Raw genomic sequence first — 20646 nt, forward strand, 5'->3', positions numbered from 1 at the left:
GGAATGGAGGGGCTGATTTCATTCACAACTCCCCCCCTTCACACTTTCACCCACTCTACAGCTCCACCTTTCTTTACAACCCTTACAGGTTTACTCTCTACAGCTATGTACACTCATGAGTACACCCTGCAACTCCCCACGTGCACTTGCAGACAAATCCCACACCCCCATTCACTCCTGCCGCCTCATTATTGGCAGTATTAACTGCTACTGCTTATAACGTACCATACAATAGCTGTCATTGCTGACCACATCAAATCTCCATCCAGTTCCTGCCCGAATCCCACCCCAATTCACAATAAGCACTCACTGCGGGATTTTTACTGTGAGGTAGCTTTTACTCTACAGTAGCCATTAGTGTGAGTCCATAGTAATTGTTACCTGCATTAAAAACCACAGTAAATGCTTACTGGACTTTAGTAAACATGCCCCTTAGACAGAAAAATAAATACCGGTGTCAGAAGAGAATATATACATTCAAATCACAGGATATATACATATATGTAGAGATTGCTTTTACATGGAAACATGACCCCTTGCAGTATAACAGCACCATTTTAAAACCCAGAGCCAGATGGGGTAGGAGTGGAGAGGAACCACTCCCATCCCTTTGTTACTAGACTACCTGGGAATCCATGGATGAGTCCTAGGGGGTTTGGGGGGTCTGAGTATGATTGAGGAAAGATGGGGTCTGCTCACGGGGGGTGGAGTTTGTTCAGAGAGGGCTGATGTTGGGGGTCTGTTGGGGAAGGTATTATAGTGCTGAGAGCTGTCCATGGGAGGGAAGTGGGAAATGGCGGGATCAGATGGGGTGTAGTAGCAGGAGAGGGTCCCGCATGCTAGCTGTTACTGGAACCCATGCCCTGTTACTGCCTCTTTTCCACCCATGACCTGCCTCTACCTAGACTAAGCAGCTGCCATGGAATTTTTACCACGCTGGCTGGTTTTAGCATGCAGTAGCAGCTATCAAGGGTCCATGCTAACATCTACTGCATTCTAAATCCCTTTCTAGCTGCTTAATGCAGCTTAGTAAAAGTCCACCCAAAAGATTTTTGTTAAGCTTGGTTTTACTGTAGAATGTGTACATTTGTGTTAGGTGTTTGAGCTCTCCTGTTCTTGCTAAAAACCTTTTTGGTTTTAATCCTGAGCCATATCTTCTGCAGTTTATCTTCATATGTTGTCTTGTGCGAAAAAAAAAACACCAACCCCACCTAAACTCATTTCACATATTGTTTCTTCTGCAGCCATCAGATCAAAGTTATTTTCTTCAGGCTGGACTAAATTATATGAAGGTCTCAGAAGTGAAGGACACTGAATTAATGCACTGCATCACCCAGTTCTTGCTGGAGAATATTTTTATCCAAGTCAGTGGCTAGATAGATAGATAGATAGATAGATAGATAGATAGATAGATAGATAGATATTTTACTGTTGCATTAAAAATTAGGTTGAATTGTCAAAAGTGAGGAAATGCATATAAATATTTTATGGCTTCTATGCACTTCTGAATCACCATCATAAAATTATTTTCAGATTATTAAATGTAACAGTATATAGCAAAGAATTCATACTCCTTTATTAACTATTGGGTCCTTTTACTAATGTGCACTAACGGCTTTAGCACACACTAAAGATTTAGCATATGCTAAATGCCATGCCATGCATATGAATATGTTGGGCTGCTTGGCATTTAATGTGCACTATATTAAGAATAAGTGTTACATTGTTTGTATATGACACCTTTGGAATAATGGAATAGGAATACCGTTTTCATTCTAGTAAGAGAATTCAGTTTTTACACCTATAAATTTGCTTTTTGAACCATGTTATCTTGTGTACTGGGGAAACATTGACTATAATTTATTTCAAAGTTAATGAAATTGATATTTACATTCACATAGATGGAATAAGGCTCTATAAAATAATATAAAAATTAACTGTTCTTATGTAGGTATGTTGCATACAGAGTGTACATATAAGCAAGACAAGAAAGAAAGCACAAATATTTTAGGGAAATAACATAAAAATGAGCTACATCACTTTGACCCCCTTTTATCAAGCTGGCTAGTTGTTGCCAGTGCGGTAATGCCGGGAAAGCCCAATCTGTTTGAACGGGCTCTGCCGGCATTGCTGTGTGGCAGTTGCTAGTGCAGCTTGATAAAAGGAGGCCTTTATTACTGCATGTTCTGCTTTTGGTTTTCAAACTTTCTAATCCTCTTATCATGCTTTCATGTAGATAAAATCTGAGAAACGTGAATTATTATTCTAGTTAATGCATATGAGGATAATGATGTTATATAACATTTTCTGCATGTAAAGCATGTTCCTTGTGTGTCCCCCTTTCTTAATAGATTTTTTTGACCTCTGCTATCCTTTCCTCTGACTTAGAGCTGTACTGGTTTACTGGTTTCTAGAAGTTTTATATTTCTGTCCTCTTACTTTATAGTCATTGCATCATTCACGGAAGAAAGCGTTTATAAGCAGCTTGAAAATCTGGCAGTGGAAAAAGCTATAGGGCCGGATGGGATACATCCGAGGATACTGAGGGAGCTCAGGGAAGTCCTGGCAGGACCTGTTAAGGATTTATTTAATAGACTCCACCCCTGAAATGCCATGGAATATCCCTGACCCAGCCGGCTTTCTTTTTATGTAAATTTAGGTTCTAATTGATATTTCTCTGAGTAGAAAGTCCATTTCCATTTATTTTATTTTATACAATTAATATATTTGAAATAAATATAAATTTAAAAAAGAAAGCTTGCTTTTTCCTGTGTCATCAATAGTGCACACTATTGAAGATGTGCGTCCTATGGCTCAGTAGTAAGCATTGATGTTCAATAATACCCACTATTGAAGAATGATGTACATTACTGAGCGATAAGACACACTGTTCACAACATGAAATAAAATTTTAAATTCCTGAATAAAATGAAAATTCTATAGATGGCATAAAAGGGCATAATCAAACGGGGCCGGCCATCTATATGGCCGGCCCTGGAAAGCGGCGTCCCAACTGTATTATCGAAACAAATGGCCGGCCATCTTTCCTTTCGATAATATGGTCGGAGCTGGCCAAATCTCAACATTTGGGACAGCTTTAGAGATGGCTGGCATTGGTTTTCAGCGATAATGGAAACTAATGGCAGTGATCTCAAACCCAGCCAAATCCAAGGTATTTGGTCATGGAAGGAGCCAGCATTTGTAGTGTACTGGTCCCCTCACATGCCAGGACACCAACCGGGCACCCTAGGGAGCACTGCAGTGAACTTCAGAAAAAGGTCCCATGTGCATACCTCCCTTACCATGTGTGCTGAGCCCCCCAAATCCCCCCAACACCCACTCCCCACAACTGTACACCACTACCATAGCCCTTAGGGATGAAGGGGGGCACCTACATGAGGGTACAGTGGGTTTTGGAGGGGTTGGAGGGCTCCCATTTACCACCACAAGTATAACAGGTAGGGGGGGATGGGCCTGGGTCCACCTGCCTGAAGTGCACTGCACCCACTAAAAACTGCTCCAGGGACCTGCATAGTCCTGTGATGGAGCTGGGTATGACATTTGAGGCTGGCATAGAGGCTGGCACAAAAATGTTAATTTTTTTGGGGGGGTGGGAGACGGTTGGTGACCACTGGGAGAGTAAGGGGAGGTGATCCCCGATTCCCTCCTGTGGTCATCTGGTCAATTGGGGCACTTTTTTGAGGCTTGGTCCTAAAAATAAATGGACCAAGTGAAGCCGGCCAAGTGCTTGTCAGAGCCGGCCTTCTTTTTTTCCATTATCGGTTGAAGCCGGCCATCTCATAACCACGCCCCCGTCCCGCCTTCCGTACCCTGCCGAAACGCCCCCTTTAAACTTTAGCTGGCCCTGCGATGGAATGCAGTTGGAGCCAGCCAAAATCGGCTTTCAATTATACCAATTTGGCCAGGTTCAGGAGATGGCCGGTCATCTCCCGATTTGTGTCGAAAGATGGCCGGCCTTCTCCTTCAAAAATAAGCAGGATAGGAACTAAACTAAACAAAAAATGTTGGTCCGGACACTCCTAATGGCAGTCTAAACATTTGTGGTAGGAAACTGAGGAGCTCTTTTACTAAAGAGTTGGTGCATGGCAACAGGCTTGCCATGCGCCAGTCCAGACCTACCACAGGAGCCTGGCGGTAGTTCCCACCCAATATGTGGCATTTCTGGCGCTACAAAAATATTTTCTATTTTTGTAGTGTTGGTGCTATAATTGGGCAGTGTCGCAGAGGAGCCATTACTGCCACCTCAATGGGTGGAGGTAAGTGCTCCATCCCCAAAATGGTTGCACGGTAAGTGGTTCACTTACCGCACGGCCGTTTTTTTTCTACAAAAAATGACAGCCTTTTACCCACTGCTGTAAAAGGGAGCTTCAGCATACGTCAAAAACATTACCTATAATGGTGGCATTATAGGTAATGAGAAGATAGGGTAAACACAAGCCAAATATGTACAGAGCCTTAGTAAGAATATAGTCCTTCCTAAACTTTGTTTAGGGCTAGATTTAATAAAAGGAGTGGAGGAGTAGCCTAGTGGTTACAGCATCAGGCTTGACATCCAGGGGTGCCCAGTTCAAATCCCACTGCTGCTCCTTGGGCAAGTCACTGAGGGGTCCTTTTAATAAGGCACACCCAAAACATGGCCTGCGCTGGTGTAGAAGCATGTATTGGACGTGTTCAGGTCCATCTTTCACCATGCCTGCAAAAAAGGCCTTTTTTGCTGAAAATGGATGTGCGGCAAAATAAAAATCAGCCTCAGACTTTACCGCCACCTATTGACTTAGGTCTCACGCATTAACCAAGCAGTAATCATCAGCACGCGCACACTGCCGATTACCGCTCAGTTAGTGCCACACGATACAAAATAGAAATTATTTTCTGCCATGTGTTTTGGATGAACAAAAAAAGCAAACACTGGGCCTTCAGGATTGGGAAAAATGTAATCCTTTATTACAATGAAGACCTGACACGGGCCGTGTTTCGGCATACAAATGCTTGCATCAGGGGTCAAAAAACTCCTATAGGTCAGCTTATGGACTAGTAAGCAAGGATGTGAAAAGAACAGTCAGGAAATATTCCCTGTTGTTGAAACAACTCGTATATGGTCAGAAAAACGCCTTCAATGTCGTAAATGTCTGGTTGTTTTTGTATGCTGATTTCCCTCTTTTTGTGACTGTGTGTGTTTTGGATGCACATCAAAATTAGAATTACCGCCCGGGGCATGCTGTAGCCGGGCGGTAGTTCTAATTTGATGCATGTTGTACATGCATAGGCGCCTTAGTAAAAGGACCCCTTAATCTTCCATTGCCTCAGGTACAAAATTAGATTGTGAGCCCTCCAGGGAGAGAGAACTGTACCTGAATGTAACTCACCTTGAGCTACCTACTGAAAAAGGTGTAAGCAAAATCCAAATAAATATTGCACTACCATGAGATAACAGGTCCCATTTTATTTACTGATAAGGCACATACTTAAATGTAGTCCTATATATGGAGTCACCTTTTTTTGAAAGAACTTTAAGAAACTAGAATTTATATATCTATGTCAGTATATGTACAGTTCTCCCCACCAACTACCTCGCCCTTACTGTGTCTGTTTATTACTAGATTGAAGTCTCCTTTTATACTGCTGTTAGCCTTTTTGAACTAATGTAAGCCACATTGAGCCTGCCCATGGGCGGGAAAGTGTGGGATATAAATGCTTAAATTAATATGTACAGTTCTGATAGTGTTTTAAAACAGGATCTACCAGTATAGTGTCTGTTCTAAAATAGAAGCAGGAAGACATGGGTAGGTGCTGGCAGCAGAGGCTAACTGAATTTCAGTTTTGTTTTTGGTTAAGGCACCAAAAACCATCCCAAAATCCTTTTCCCCCACTTGGTTTTAGTTTCATCCAAAAGCTTATTTTAATTTTCTTTGTTTCAGCCGAAAATGGCCATGTGTTTTCAGTGGAAATTGAAAATTTGTGCTTTGTCCTGTTTGTTTCTATCCCCCTCCCCCAAACAGGTTGCCCCTCCTCCTGGACCCATGCAAATGCTTCCTCTACTACCTGTAGGCCTCCCCTAAGCCTATCTTACAATCCTTGATTGTATAGAGTTGTACTTAGGGCAGGAGTGATCCCCATTTACTCCTGCTTTGCTTTCAAAATGGCTGCCACGACTGGGGCATCACTCTTGCCCTGACTACACTACTAGTCCACCAGGAATTGTAAAGTAGTCCTGGGGAGGAGAAGCTACTCTTTGTACTTTTTTTTGTACTGTGATTCCAAGTAATGTAGTTATGATCTTGCACAATGGTTTATATACTAAATAGAGTGCTCCAAATAAATAATTTTGTAACAAAATTTAGTAGGAATTTAAATCTGTAAATTTGGGGTGATTAGCTCCTTAGAAATTAGCTTCTCTGTGGTGTTATGATGTCAGCTGTCACTCCAGATTCAGCCACTACAAAACCACTGTGGCTTTTAGTTTGTTTTCATTAGCTGCGTTCCATGTATGTGGAGGTATTTTGCTTGGAGGTAAGCTACTGTCTTTCATTATTTAAAGTATTATATTCTGGCTTGGATACTGTGTGTTTAGCAGAGGAATGCAGACTGCATGCTCTTACAATTCCCAGTGGCACTCAGTGGTTTATAGTCACATAACCAAGGTTTCGGCTGAAAGCAGGTGATGCATTTTTGGTTTGGGCTAAGAGCTTTCAGACAATTTTCGTTTTGGTGGAAACTTAAGAAAAAGAAAGCAGTTTCAGTAGGCCTCTAGCCAGGAGGAACAAATGTTTAAGTCAAGCAGGTATACACATTTTGCAGGAGGAAGCATTTTAGAAAAAAAAAAAAAAAAGGGGGGGGGGAGGAATTCCACTTAGAATGATAGGTTCATTCCCATGTATGTGACCACATCTACACCTGTAGGCTTTAAACTTTAAGCTCATATACTTGTATGACTGCCATTTTGCAAACCTACACTTGTACCCCCAACATAGGATTCACAGAAGGGGGTAGCTATTAAGGTGTGGTAAAAGATGACGGCAAGGAGTGTTCCAGTCAAGGGTGAAGGACTTGGTTGCATGGGAATGGCTTAGGTGGGGTTTTATGAATTCTGATTGGAGAAAGTAGGGATTGTCAAAGGGTCTTTGATTAGAGGAGGGAGGAGATTGGAAGAGGATCTTTTTCTCGAGGGGGGAGGGGGAGGAAACAGGGGAAATTTGTAATTGAAGAAGATGCTTTGATATCTTTGGCATTGGAGATGTTGGGATTGAAGAAGCGGGCAATGGAGGAAGTGATAGGATTGGTAAAAGGGGTAACCAGTAAGGTGTGGTACTTCCCTTTGCCTGTTCATAGGATTGAGCAGTTGTAAATTCTTATGCATACCTGCTGGGACATAGAACTACCACCCACAACATGCCCACACCATGCCCCCTTCCAACATAAATTTAGTTCAGATATGCATGTATAGAAACCAGTTTCTCAAAATGGGTTTTACACATGTAAGTTATATGTACATGTATGTGCTGATTTTTCCATGTGTATAAGTTGAATGTGACTTCTAAAATGAAGGTCTCATTCTTTCTGCTTAAGGTCTAAATTATCCAACTGTTAATTGGGCGTAGGATGCTCAAGATCATGAACTGTACCTACTAATGAGAACCTGGCTAGACACTTGCTGAAAGTGCTGGTTTAAGCAAATGAGCCAAAACCTGGGGGAAAAAAAGAGTTATTTACAGTAAGTGCACTATAAAGTGTAGTCATGCCAAATAAGAATGTGATTTAAAAGGAATAATCATTTGATAGTATTTAAATTAGATAATTGGGATATAGTAATTTAAGCTTGCGAATCTTGGGAAAAAATTGTTCTTCAGTTAAATACATAAATCGATTTTGTGGGGTTTTGACTCTAAGGAGCCCTTTTACAGAGCAGTGGCATGCCTAACGTGGCTTACCGCTCGCTATTCTAGGACCCGCTGGTGGTAGTTCTGGGTTGAGCATTTGCCATTTCCAGGAGATGGGAACCTGGAAATGGTTAGCATGGCGGTAACAGAGGGTAATCAAGCATCGCTGTGTGCTGCCAGGTTACCACAGGAGCCCTTAATGCCACCTCAGTGAGTGGCGGTAAGAGTTTCCTGCCTCATAGTCACGCAGTAAGAGTTTTTTTTACTGCATGCCAATTTTGTTTTGGGGGCTTTTTACCTATTGCAGTAAAAAGGGCCTTGGTACATGGGGGAAATGGCTGCTGCCGCTACTACAGGGCCCTTTTTCTCACAGCTTGGTACAAGGACCCCTAAATGTTGTGGTGCAGAAAAAATGCTTAATAAATTTGATAAAAATAGAAATGTATTATATGCATCTTTAAGGTCTATATTCATTTAAAAATACATTTTATGTAGGCTTGAAATATAAAATCCTTTCTGTTGAGCATGAGCTATCGTACATATTCTGAATTGTCATATTGAATATGCAAACTTTTAATAATGATTAGTTGGTGCTATAAATCTCTTCCTGGACAGTACTGACAGAAGAAAAGTGTATTGATTGTCATTTTGGTAAATTAACTTCAATAATAAAATGTGCGGCTTTGATCACTGCTTTACACTTAATCCAAACAGAATCAAAATGTTCAGAATTATAGAAAAGAAATGGATAATGGCATTGAATAAAAAAAAAATCTGAAAGAAAAAACTAAAGCAATTTACTACCTGCCTTTTTAGCATATTACTCTATGTTGAATGTCTTAAAAGCAATATTGTCATAAATAACAGGGCATATTCAAAGAAGGGTAGAAGGCTCTTGTAAAATTTACTATTCAAATTAACACTCAGTTAACTGTTATACTGTTAAAATCCAGGTTTGAAGTATTTCAGTTGATATTATATACATCCAAAAAATGGTTCCTGATTGTTTAATTATTCATATCCAGCTATCACTGATTTTTAAATAAACTCATTATACAAATATTATTTGTAATAATAAACTAGAATCAGTCTATTATTACAAATAATATTTGTATAATGAGTTTATTTAAAAATCAATGATAGCTGGATATGAATAATTAAACAATCAGGAACCATTTTTCTGATGTATATAATGTGTATGATGTAACTAGTAGGAAAAAATACAGAACAGCTAAAAATTTCCATCTTAAATTATTCCAATGCCTCATAAAATTGATATATCATAACAAGCATCATTATTTTAAAAACCTGCTCAATACTTCTCAGTTATTATAGCTTAGTATTTGTTCCATGGAATAATCACAGGCCCAACACTCCTTATCTTTTTCTGCATTTTGTTTTATTTTAATATACTTTGTCATACAGAGAAACTTTCAAATCAATAGTGTCTTACAGCACTTAGTTTATAAATACTTACACAGCAACAAAAGTCAATTTTAAGATGCCAAAAACACCATTCCATTAACTAAAACAATTCTCAGTATTCCTAAAGTTCAGGAAGCAGGTGAAACCCTAGCTCTTCTCCTAAGCCTTTAATACATAGGGTGACTGACTATGGACCAATGAAACAGTCAGAATAATGCTTTATTAGTCATCCTCAAAAACATTTGAAGGCTTTGTATATTGACTCTCATGCTTTTTATCAGAAATTGAGGCACCTAGTTTGCTAACCCACAGGACTGCCCTAGTGATTAGAGCACCAGGCTTGACATCCAAAGGTGGTTGGTTCAAATCCTACTGCTGCGCCCTGTGATCTTGGGCAAGTCATTTAACTATCCATTGCCTCAGCTACTAACTTAGACTGTGAGCCCTCTAGGAACAGGAAAGTACCCAGCATACCTGAATGTAACTCACCTACTACTGAAAAGGTATGAGCAAAATCCAAATAAATAAATAAAATGTTCATGAATGCAACAACATAATTTTTATTTATTATTATTATTATTATTATTAGAATTTATTTACCGCCTTTTTTGAAGGAATTCACTCAAGGTGGTATACAAAAGAATAAATCAAACATAAGCAATAGACAATTACAGCAGTAAAAATATTCAAATAGCAATACAAAGTATGGCGTGAGTATACTACCTACAATGTCAACACAATATGTAATAAAACATGATAAAAATGTTTTCTTTATTTTTCTCGGAGGGGTGGTATCTGGGGGCGGAGAGTGGGCGAGACAGCACGAATCAGTTAGTGCAGCCACATTAGTGAAGGATTAGCACGTGAACCCTTGCCACCTACAAAATGGGTGGTGGTAAGGGCCATGCACTAATGGCATCATTAGCGCAAGGCCATTAATGGAAAATCGGCCATTTTCCGGTTACGGTAAAAACGGCCTTAGCCCACAGTAGGGCACACTAAGGCCACTTTTTACTGCAGGTTAGTAAAAGGACTCTTTACTGTGTGAGTCACTAATGTGTGATGCTATGTAATCACTGGTTGGTGACACCTGCAGTAATATAAACTGTGATAAAATGCCATATTAACTTCCTCCCTGAATGACTCTTATGTTAAGTACCAGAGGAAGGAAATTCAAATGAATGGAAAACATATATGTGTTCTGTGGGCATTACTAAATTAAACCCTCATTTGCATTTATAGAGTATTAATTAGTATGAATATTTTATATTTCTAGAAAAAGAGTGATGTATAACAACTAGTGGGATCTGTGAACCCATAGAACATCCAGTGTTTCTTTTTTTTTTTTAATGGTAACGCTTGGTAAATTATCAGCAGCTTCAGTAAAAATCCACCATAGATTTCTGTGGTTCTCTGGAAAATATACCATTTAAAAAAAAAAATCATTAAAAAATAGAAATTCACCTGGTTCATATTCAAATCACACTGTCATGCAGGAATTATTTCAAATACATATTGGGGTCTGTTTACTAAAATTATCATGTGTGTATGCAGTTTTACTGCAGGAAAACTTACAATGGGAGTTAGTAACCTGCAGTACCTCAGTATCATTGGTTAGTGAAGTCCACATTATGTTTTATTTTGCCTTGTTGCAATCAGGAGTTTCATTTGTTTCTAGCTGCAGCAATGTAGTGGCTCAAAATCAGTGCAGTTCTCTTTTAAAAGTTGAAGCTAGCATTATTACAAAAATAGTACCCACCCCTACATTAATCCAGTTTCAAAATAAATGGGCTCCTGGGACCCACCCTGTTGCCAACTCATAGCTCTCTCCCCCACCATCCTCTCTGCTGGCACTTGCCAAGGTGTCAGTTATTTGGCAGACCAATCCCTAGTGGTAATACTGTGAAACTACCTTTAATGTCTTGCGAATGCCATTTTGCAGGCAGGGGCCTCTGGGCAATTGCAGCAGGATATCACTCCTGCCCCCCTCCCATTTATACCCCAGAGCGCTGTGTAGGCTGGAGGTGTGGGGTGGGGGCTGGTTCTTGGGCCTACATTCAAGGATCAGGGTGCTTTAATTTATGGTGGAATAGGGGAAAGGGAATAAGAAATGGGTTCACCGGGGTATCTATACAGACTCAACAGTAGAGGGTGTGGGGGAGTTGGTCAATCCAGGAGGAGTGTACATTTTTTTAAAAGGGATAAGTGGATGAGGGGTACTTTTTTTATATAGCTATCCAGTCCCTTTTATAGCATCCCTGGGAGCATTGTCTCATGCATTAGCACGCCTATGCTCCCAGGAGAAAGTTAATAACAACACCTTTTGAAGTGTTGCAGAACAGATTTTAGTGAACAGAACAGCTTGTAAAGTTAAATGCAAGCTGTGTTATTCATTTTCCATAATAATGAACTGCCTTGTGTACATTGGCATGCTTTGCAGCTCATTATCATTTAATGTACATCACGGTAAAAATGTCTACATTAAAGCTGCACTATTGGCAAATAATGTACATTATTACCAACTAATGCATGCTAATTAACAAATAACATGTTATTTCCTTAACACAGCTTTATAAATAAGAGTTCATTGTTTTGTGAATATTTACTAATAATTAGCAATACAGATTTAACATACACTTTTCCATCCAGATTTAGAGTTTATACTTGAATGCTGTCCTTTTAATATATAAGAGAAGTTGCAATACTTTGGATACAGTAATGTTTTTTTCTCTTAGTCCACTTGCAGGGGCATAATCAAACGTGAACGCCCATCTCCATGGGCATCTATCTCCGAGAACGGGTACGTGAAGGGGCGGGACAAACCGTATTTTGGTAAAAAATGGGTGTCCATCTTTTTTCCGATAATACGGTTTGTGCCAGCCAAATGCATCGGATTTGTGCGGATTTGAGCTGGGCGGTATTGTTTTTCAGCGATAATGGAAACCGAAGGCGCCCAGCTCAAAAATGAACAAATCCAAGGCATTGGGTCATGGAAGGGGCCAGGATTCGTAGTGCACTGGTCCCCCTCACATGCCAGGACACCAACCGGACACCCTAGGGGGCACTTGTAACAATTAAAAAAATAAAGTTAACTACCTCTGAAGTCCATAGCTCCCTTCCCTTGGGTACTGAGCCCCCCAAATCCCCCCCCCCCAAAACCCACTCCCCACAACTCTACACCATTACCATAGCACTTATGGCTGAAGGGGGGCACCTAGATGTGGGTACAGTGGGTTTTGGAGGCGGTTTGGAGGGCTCCCATTTACCACCACAAGTGTAACAGGTAGGGGGGGATGGGCCTGGGTCCACCTGGCTGAAGTCCACTGCACCCACTAACAACTGCTCCAGGGACCTGCATACTGCTGTGATGGAGCTGGGTATGACATTTGAGGCTGGCATACAGGCTGGAAAAAAGTTTTTAAAGTTTTTTTTTTTTTTTTTTGGTGGGAGGGGATTAGTGACCACTGGGGGAGTCAGGGGTGGTCATCCCCAATTCCCTCCGGTGGTCATCTGGTCATTTAGGGCACTTTTTGGGACTTGTTCGTGAAAAAAAGGTCCAAAAAAAGTGACCCAAATTCGCGCTAAAAACGCCTTTCTTTTTTCGATTATCGACCGAAGACACCCATCTCTCCTCGGCCGATATACACACCCCAGTCCCGCCTTCACCACACCTCCAACGCCCCCGTCAACTTTGGCCGTTTCCGCGACAGATTGCAGTTGAAGACGCCCAAAATCGGCTTTCGATTATACTGATTTGGGCCACCACGGGAGAAAGACGCCCATCTCCCGATTTGGGTCGAAATATGGGCGTCTTTCTCTTTCGAAAATAAGGCGGTTGGTCTTTGAGCAGATACAATGAAGGAAGCATACTCTAACTCTTGAAAGCCAGCTGTATTCAGATTTGGGATTTGATCACTTGACTTTTCAATTCCAAACTCAAGGCAATTCACATTTAGATACTGGAGATAGTTACAAATATATTAAGGTAGTCCAAATAAAGGGGGAATACCTGCAACATGTCTGACCTTTCTTTTCTATGCAAACATTTATTTAAAACTGACACATTAATTAATGAAACAGAAAGTTACAGATAGTTCAAAAGCCAAAACCAATCAGAATTAGAAATCCTCATACCAGCATCTGATCACACATAATTTCCCAACATTAAAAAAAAAGATATATATTGTTTGGGATATTATATATGGATAGAATCAGTTTGAAAGAGCATTTTCAAAATTGTTTTTGTTGATTTCACTTTAAGAAGTAGTACATAAAAATACCTAATTGAAGTTCTTCACTACTCCTCTGATTGTATTCCTCCGATTAATAAAATATACTATCTCCCAATTCCTCGAAAAAATGAGGAGCAGGAGAGAATGAAGGTCCAACAGGATTTACAACCTTCAGGACTACAGGATTTGACAGCATTTCTTGAGAAATCGTTGCCTGAGATCCACTCTCGTGCTACTTTATTGCTATCTTTTATTTTTGAGCCTGATGTTAATTCAATTATGAAACTATTCTTTAAGAATTCTCAAAAATTATTCTATGGTGCTCGAGTATGGATCTATCCAGATGTTATAAAGTCTACCCAAGAAAAGAGGCGGAAGTTTTTGTTACTGAGAGAGGACGTTAAAAAGCTAGGAGCCAGCTTTTTGCTGGCTTATCCTTGCAAATGTCTTATAAAGTATTAGGATAAGTATATTTTTTTGAGCCTGAACAATTGAGAAGTTTTGTTGAATTAAACAAGCTTGCTAAATGATTTTCCAGGATTAGGGTTTACGATAGTGTTAATACACCTGTGGTTAGGTCTAGGTCCTAATTTCTAGTAAGAATGATTGTGTTAAATGCTTCTCCTCAATTTTTCTGACCCCCTTCATCATATTTGTGGTCTAAGAAAGGGAAATTTGTTTTCCTGTAATTATTTACTTGATTTCATATGATTTATGTCTCTGTATTACCTAAGCAAGGTTATCTTGTATAATATTTTGTTTGAAATTATAAATAAATTAAAAAAAAAAGAAGTAGTACATATCTAAGGATAAGTGTGTTTAAAGCTGCCTTCTTTTTTAATTGTAAGCACAGCATCCTTTTACTGTGCAGTAATGACATTATGCCCAAAGCATCCTCATTAACTACTTTGCTAGAGTTTCCTCATTTATGCTTTCTTCAAAAAGGAAAGACTCTGCTGATGCCTATTTTCCTTTAACTTCCTTGCTGCTTACAGCAGAATGTCTTTCTGAGTCTGGTCATGGCACCTCACATCTGCTAATACATTAATGTATCGAAGCTCCGACATTTACCAAGACAACTAAATCCCTCTTATTCAGTAACTTTACATCAGCAAACGTACCTTACAGATAATTTAAAAGACTAGTGATTTCACATGTGCTTTAGGCATCATTATCCTCTTCCTTTTTAAAAGCATGCATTAAATTCCATTACATTAAGAGACTTCAAATATCGATAATTTGAAGCTGATTCAGTGTGGCTTGCTTTAAAAATTTTCAGCATAAAATATAATCAATGTGAGCTCTCTGGAATGGTTAGGTTGTTGAACTCAGAGTTGGAAAGGAAATAGAGAACTAGAGGACATGAATTGAGGTTGCAGGGGACTGACTCAGGAATAATGTCAGGAAGTACTTTTTCAAGGAGAGGGTGGTAGAAACCTGGAAAGCCCTCTAGCAAGAGGTGGTGGAGATGAAAATGATAACAGAATTCAATAAGTGTGGGATAAACTCAAAAGAATCATTTATGGGAATAGAATGGAACCAAACAAACTTAGTGGTGTTTAGATGGCAACTCCAATAATTAGGAAATAAAACCAGTGCCAGGCAGACTTCTGTGCCCTGATCATGGCTGGGCAGATTTGGATGGGCTGGAGTGTGGCTTTGATGGCAGCTCCAGTAGATGGGGAACAAGACTATGGCCAGGCAGACTTCTATGGCCTATGCCCTGAAAATGTCAAGGACAAATCAAGATCAAGTATGCAAATATAGTATTGTCTCAATTTATCTTGTTGGGCAGGCTGGATAGACCGTACAGGTCTTTATCTGCTTCATCTGCTATGTTATTATGTTACTGTGTTGCTACAGTTTTGAAAAAAGATTGTAGTTCTTGTCTATTTTTCTGATATACTTCATTCCTTTTACCCAGAAGAAGCTTGCAGCACCGAAGCCACCAGTAATAAGAGAAAGAAATTGCTGTAATGTAAATCCAAACTCAAGCAATGCTGTCATTAAGAGCTTTATATTTAAGGGATTATTTTAGAAGCCATATTTACAATTTCTAAATGGAAGTTTCAGCATTTACACATACACATGTAAATGGTGATACTTTTTTTTAAAGGCGCTGTTTAGATATGGATGTCCATAATATGTAGAAATTGCAAGGAGGTATGTTAGGGGTGTGGTTTGGTCATGACCTGAGCAGGTCAGAAATCTACATGGAAACTGGTACAAATCTGAAATAATGGTTGTATAGAAAAAAAACCTGTTGAATGCAGATTAGTATAATTTCACTAACATACATTTGCAAATGAACCCCGTTGCTTTATTCATTTATTGTATAATTACCACAATCCTTCCCACCTTGTTTTGAGTATTTCTAAATCATTAAATTGGAAGCATGACAGCAATACCAGCCCTGGCATGATTCTCTTTGACTAAAACCTTGTAAATTAACACAATTAGCACAGCATCATCCTGTTAATTAACTTCCAGAGTCTGGTGCAGCAGTTTTGCAAACAAGGGAGAAAGAATCAGGAGAGAATCAGCATGCCATTCTGTTACCAAACTGGGCTGTGCTAAGTTTATTTATTTATTTATTTGTTTGTTTGTTTGTAGCATTTGTATCCCACATTTTCCCACCAATTTGCAGGCTCAATGTGGCTTACATTTGCCGTAATGACGGTTGCCATTTCCGGGTTACAGAATCACAAATGTTATTGCGTTAAGGTGCATACATATATGGCAACATACATGGAACATAATATATATGGAACAGATCATGGTATATATATATATATATATATATATATATATATATATATATATATATATATATATATATATATATATATATATATATATATATATATATACCATGTGTATACATGCATGTTAAAGAAGAATACATTATGGTATTGCATGAAAGTTCCTGAGTAATACATTGGATTGTAACATACATTAGGTCATCGACTATAGAGAGGCCCTATTCGACATAAGGTTTAAAGTGGTAATGCTTGATCATTAACAGCAGAGTGTTTAGTTTCGTTTAGTGAGGCCAAGGTGGCAGCATCTGAGGTCAACATCTGGGAAAGAAAAGCCATAAGGATTGAGGAAAAAGGAGGTAGTAAGATTTGTCAAAATTGTAATAATTCAAGAGGGAGGGTAGTGTCACAGATGCTACATTTAAACTAGGCCTTCCTTCACAGAATCTATGCCAGAGGCCATTAGCCTGTTTATGAATATGCTTTTGGTAATATGAGAGGGATTAAGGTTGCTTACAGCAAATTTTACAATGTACTTGCTAGGCACAGGTAAGAACCGATGAAAAAGGTAGTTTAGAGATTATAAACAGCTTTTGCTATGTATATTGGATTATAGAAAATTATATTATGTTAGTTAATAATATTGTAGATGGTGTGATTTAACCATAACCTCCTGATGTTTAGCTTAAAATTATAGAGCCGCATAGCTGCCAGTTTTTGCAGCAGAAGATTGCAGTGTTTAGTTGGTGCAGGGTTTTGTTTTGTTCCCCCCCCCCCCCCCCCATACCCTGGAGGCTATGAGGAAAATGAAGTTGTGGGGGAGGTGAGGAGGGGGAAGGAAGAAAAAGAGCCAGGAGATGGACAGTCAAGTGGCGCTTGTTTTTTTCCAGAGCCTTCACAACAGAACTGAGAGGCAGAAAGAAGCCAGTTGTAATTCATACCGAGTTGTAAGCTTTGTGCGATGAAAGCAACGGAGCGCTGCCTGGGAGATTGCTTTGCTGCACTCCACGAAGCAGATTTGAAACAGTCGTGGACGGTTTTAGATGAGAGTTGGATTATGGAATGACCTGCTATGTCTGTGTCATATTGCTCTGCGCAGGGCGCATTATACTGTGCTAACTAGGTGCTCAGTACCAAATAAGAGAGGTATCCTAGATGTGATTTGTCAGCTGTGTCTCATAGTTTTATATTGGTGAAAGTATAAAACTGAAACTCTGATATGAAAAGACAGAAGAGTTGGCTTTTTCACATAGGGAAAAGCCATTTCACAGTTGAGAGCATTTAAAACACGCACATTTTTATTTAATTATCTGCAGCGGATAAATTATTATTTCATATTCAATTGACTTATCTTTCCTAATCTTTCTGCATATTAACTTTTTCAATATTTCATTCATTTTTAGGAAAAAGTGTATGCAAATTCTATTAAATTAGTAGTTTAAAAGTGCAGCAGTGGTGAATTATGAATTGTGTTGTTAAAATAAGAATTATATAAGACAACTGTATATACTCATTATAACAACTTTGGACTTTAGACAACTTTTTGTGACTTTTTTTTTTTTTACTTTAAAACTGCAGGCTTGAAAATGCAGTGGACGCCGGAGCATGCACAATGGCCAGAACAACACTTTGATATCACCTCAACCACCAGGTCTCCAGCCCATAAAGTAGAAGCATACCGTGGCCACTTGCAGCGTACCTATCAGTATGCATGGGCCAATGATGACATTTCTGCATTGACGGCATCTAACCTCTTGAAAAAATATGCAGAAAAGTATTCTGGGATTTTAGAAGGTCCTGTCGAACGGCCTATTCTTAATAATTATGCTGATACTCCATCAGGACTGGTAAATGGTCGAAAAAATGAAAGTGAACCATGGCAGAGTTCTTTGAGCTCAGACAGTGTTTATCCGATGAACTGTGTTGCAGATGTAATCACCACTGGGAAAGCTGGAGTTAGTGCAGCTCTCCCTTCAGCAGATGTGTCTGCCAGCATAGGGAGTTCACCGGGTGTGGCTAGCAATCTCACAGAACCTAGTTATTCTAGCAGTACTTGTGGAAGTCATACAGTATCCAGCCTTCATTCGGGACTCTCATCTCAGGAATATGCCGCAGGATACAATGGATCCTACCTGCATACAAGTTATAGCAGTCAGTCAGCACCTGCACTTCCATCACCTCATCCATCACCCTTACATAGCTCTGGACTTTTGCAGCCACCACCACCTCCACCACCACCAGCTCTAGTTCCTGGCTACAATGGGACCTCAAATCTCTCCAGTTACAACTACCCATCAGCTAGCTACCCTCCTCAAACTTCCGTCGGTCCTGGCTACAGCCCAGGTGGTGCACCTCCTCCTTCAGCATATCTGCCTTCAGGAATTCCTGCTCCTACACCTCTGCCTCCAACGACTGTGCCGGGCTACACTTACCAGAGTCATGGTTTGACACCTATTGCACCATCAGCTCTGAGTAATAGTTCAGTCAGTTCTTTGAAAAGGAAAGCTTTCTATATGGGGGGGCAAGGAGAAATGGATTCCAGTTATGGGAATTACAGCTATGGCCAACAGAGATCTACACAGAGTCCAATGTACAGAATGCCAGAGAACAGCATTTCAAACTCAAACAGGGGAAATGGCTTTGACAGAAATTCAGAGACAACATCATTAGCATTTAAACCCACGAAGCAGCTGATGTCCTCTGAACAGCAAAGAAAATTCAGCAGCCAATCCACTAGAGCTCTAACACCCCCATCCTATAGCACTGCTAAAAATTCATTGGGATCGAGAACAAGTGAATCTTTTGGGAAGTACACCTCCCCAGTAATGAATGAACATAATGATGAACACAGGCAGCTCCTCCCTCACCCTCTACAAGGCCCGGGAATTCGTGCAGCTACCTCATCCAACAATTCTGTAGAAGAACAGTTGAAGAATACTGACACACACCTCATTGACCTCGTAACTAATGAGATTATTAACCAGGGACCACCAGTGGACTGGAATGACATTGCTGGCCTAGATCTAGTTAAGGCTGTTATGAAAGAGGAGGTTTTATGGCCAGTTTTGAGGTCAGATGCATTCACTGGACTGAGTGCTTTACCTCGGAGCATCCTTTTGTTTGGACCACGAGGAACGGGCAAAACACTACTAGGCAGATGTATAGCTAGCCAGCTGGGTGCCACATTTTTTAAAATCACTGGCTCTGGCCTTGTCACAAAATGGATTGCAGAAGGAGAGAAAATTGTTCATGCCTCCTTTCTGGTGGCAAGGTGTCGTCAACCGTCAGTGATTTTCATTAGTGACATTGAAATTCTTCTTTCATCACAAGTCAGTGAAGAACATAGTCCAGTAAGTCGGATGAGAACAGAGTTCCTTATGCAGCTAGACACTGTGCTATCTTCTGCTGAGGACCAAATAGTTGTAATATGTGCCACAAGTAAACCTGAAGAAATAGATGAATCTCTTCGTAGGTACTTCATGAAAAGACTTCTAATTCCACTTCCTGACAGCACGGCAAGGCACCATATAATAGTACAACTGCTCTCACAGCACAATTATTGTCTCAATGACAAAGAGGTTACCTTGCTTGTCCAGCGCACAGAAGGATTTTCTGGACTGGATGTGGTTCGTTTATGTCAGGAAGCAGTGGTAGGTCCACTCCATGCCATGCCAACTACAAACCTTTCAGCCATTATACCCAATCAGTTAAGACCAGTCACATATCAAGATTTTGAAAATGCTTTCTGCAAGATTCAACCTAGCATATCTCAAAAAGAGCTTGATACATATATTGAATGGAACAAGATGTTTGGTTGCAGTCAGTAATACTTCTTTAACAATGTTGTAATGAATGTTGGTACATGCAAAACGTGGTACATAGGGACTAGAACCCTTTTCAATAATGTCTAAGTTTGCAGAGGGTACTGAGAAGACTATAATAACCTTGTATCTGAAGAGTCAGGGTAGACTTGAGGGAAGAGTGCATCAAACAAGAGCTGCTGATGTGAAAAAGCCACAAATGACAGAGAGCATATGTTGATGCTCAATTCTGTTCAAGCTAGACAACACTCACCAAGAGCAAGGTACAAGTGGGTTGATTTCAGAAGGACATGAACCCTGTCTGTTGATTCCATTCTGCCGTTCTTGAGATTTAGTTGCTGTCAAGTGCCTGAAGTGGTGCTTTATTTTTTGTTTGCCTCACAATTACATTGGTGGCATGTGCTAATATAAAGAGCTTTAACTTCAAACATTATTGGACTAAAGAGATGAACGGTTGTGTTGAGAGACAGAGAACCAGATTTTTGCCATTGTAAGAGCAACAGTATTCCTC

General features: G+C 39.9%; 1 protein-coding gene across 1 annotated transcript; it reads left to right on the plus strand.

Moving 5' to 3' along the window:
- Positions 1-17897: 17897 nt before the first annotated feature.
- Positions 17898-20141, plus strand: FIGN (fidgetin, microtubule severing factor). Its single transcript, XM_030210454.1, has one exon. The coding sequence runs from the start codon at positions 17901-17903 to the stop codon at positions 20139-20141; it is 2241 nt and encodes a 746-aa protein (XP_030066314.1). The 5' UTR covers positions 17898-17900.
- Positions 20142-20646: the final 505 nt, after the last annotated feature.

This window comes from Microcaecilia unicolor, chromosome 7, assembly GCF_901765095.1.
Source record: "Microcaecilia unicolor chromosome 7, aMicUni1.1, whole genome shotgun sequence".
Lineage (NCBI taxonomy): Eukaryota > Metazoa > Chordata > Amphibia > Gymnophiona > Siphonopidae > Microcaecilia > Microcaecilia unicolor.

What these genes read in the sequence shown, in the direction of transcription:
- FIGN (XM_030210454.1), top strand. Translation starts at nt 17,901, where the DNA reads ATGCAGTGGACGCCGGAGCATGCACAATGGCCAGAACAACACTTTGAT.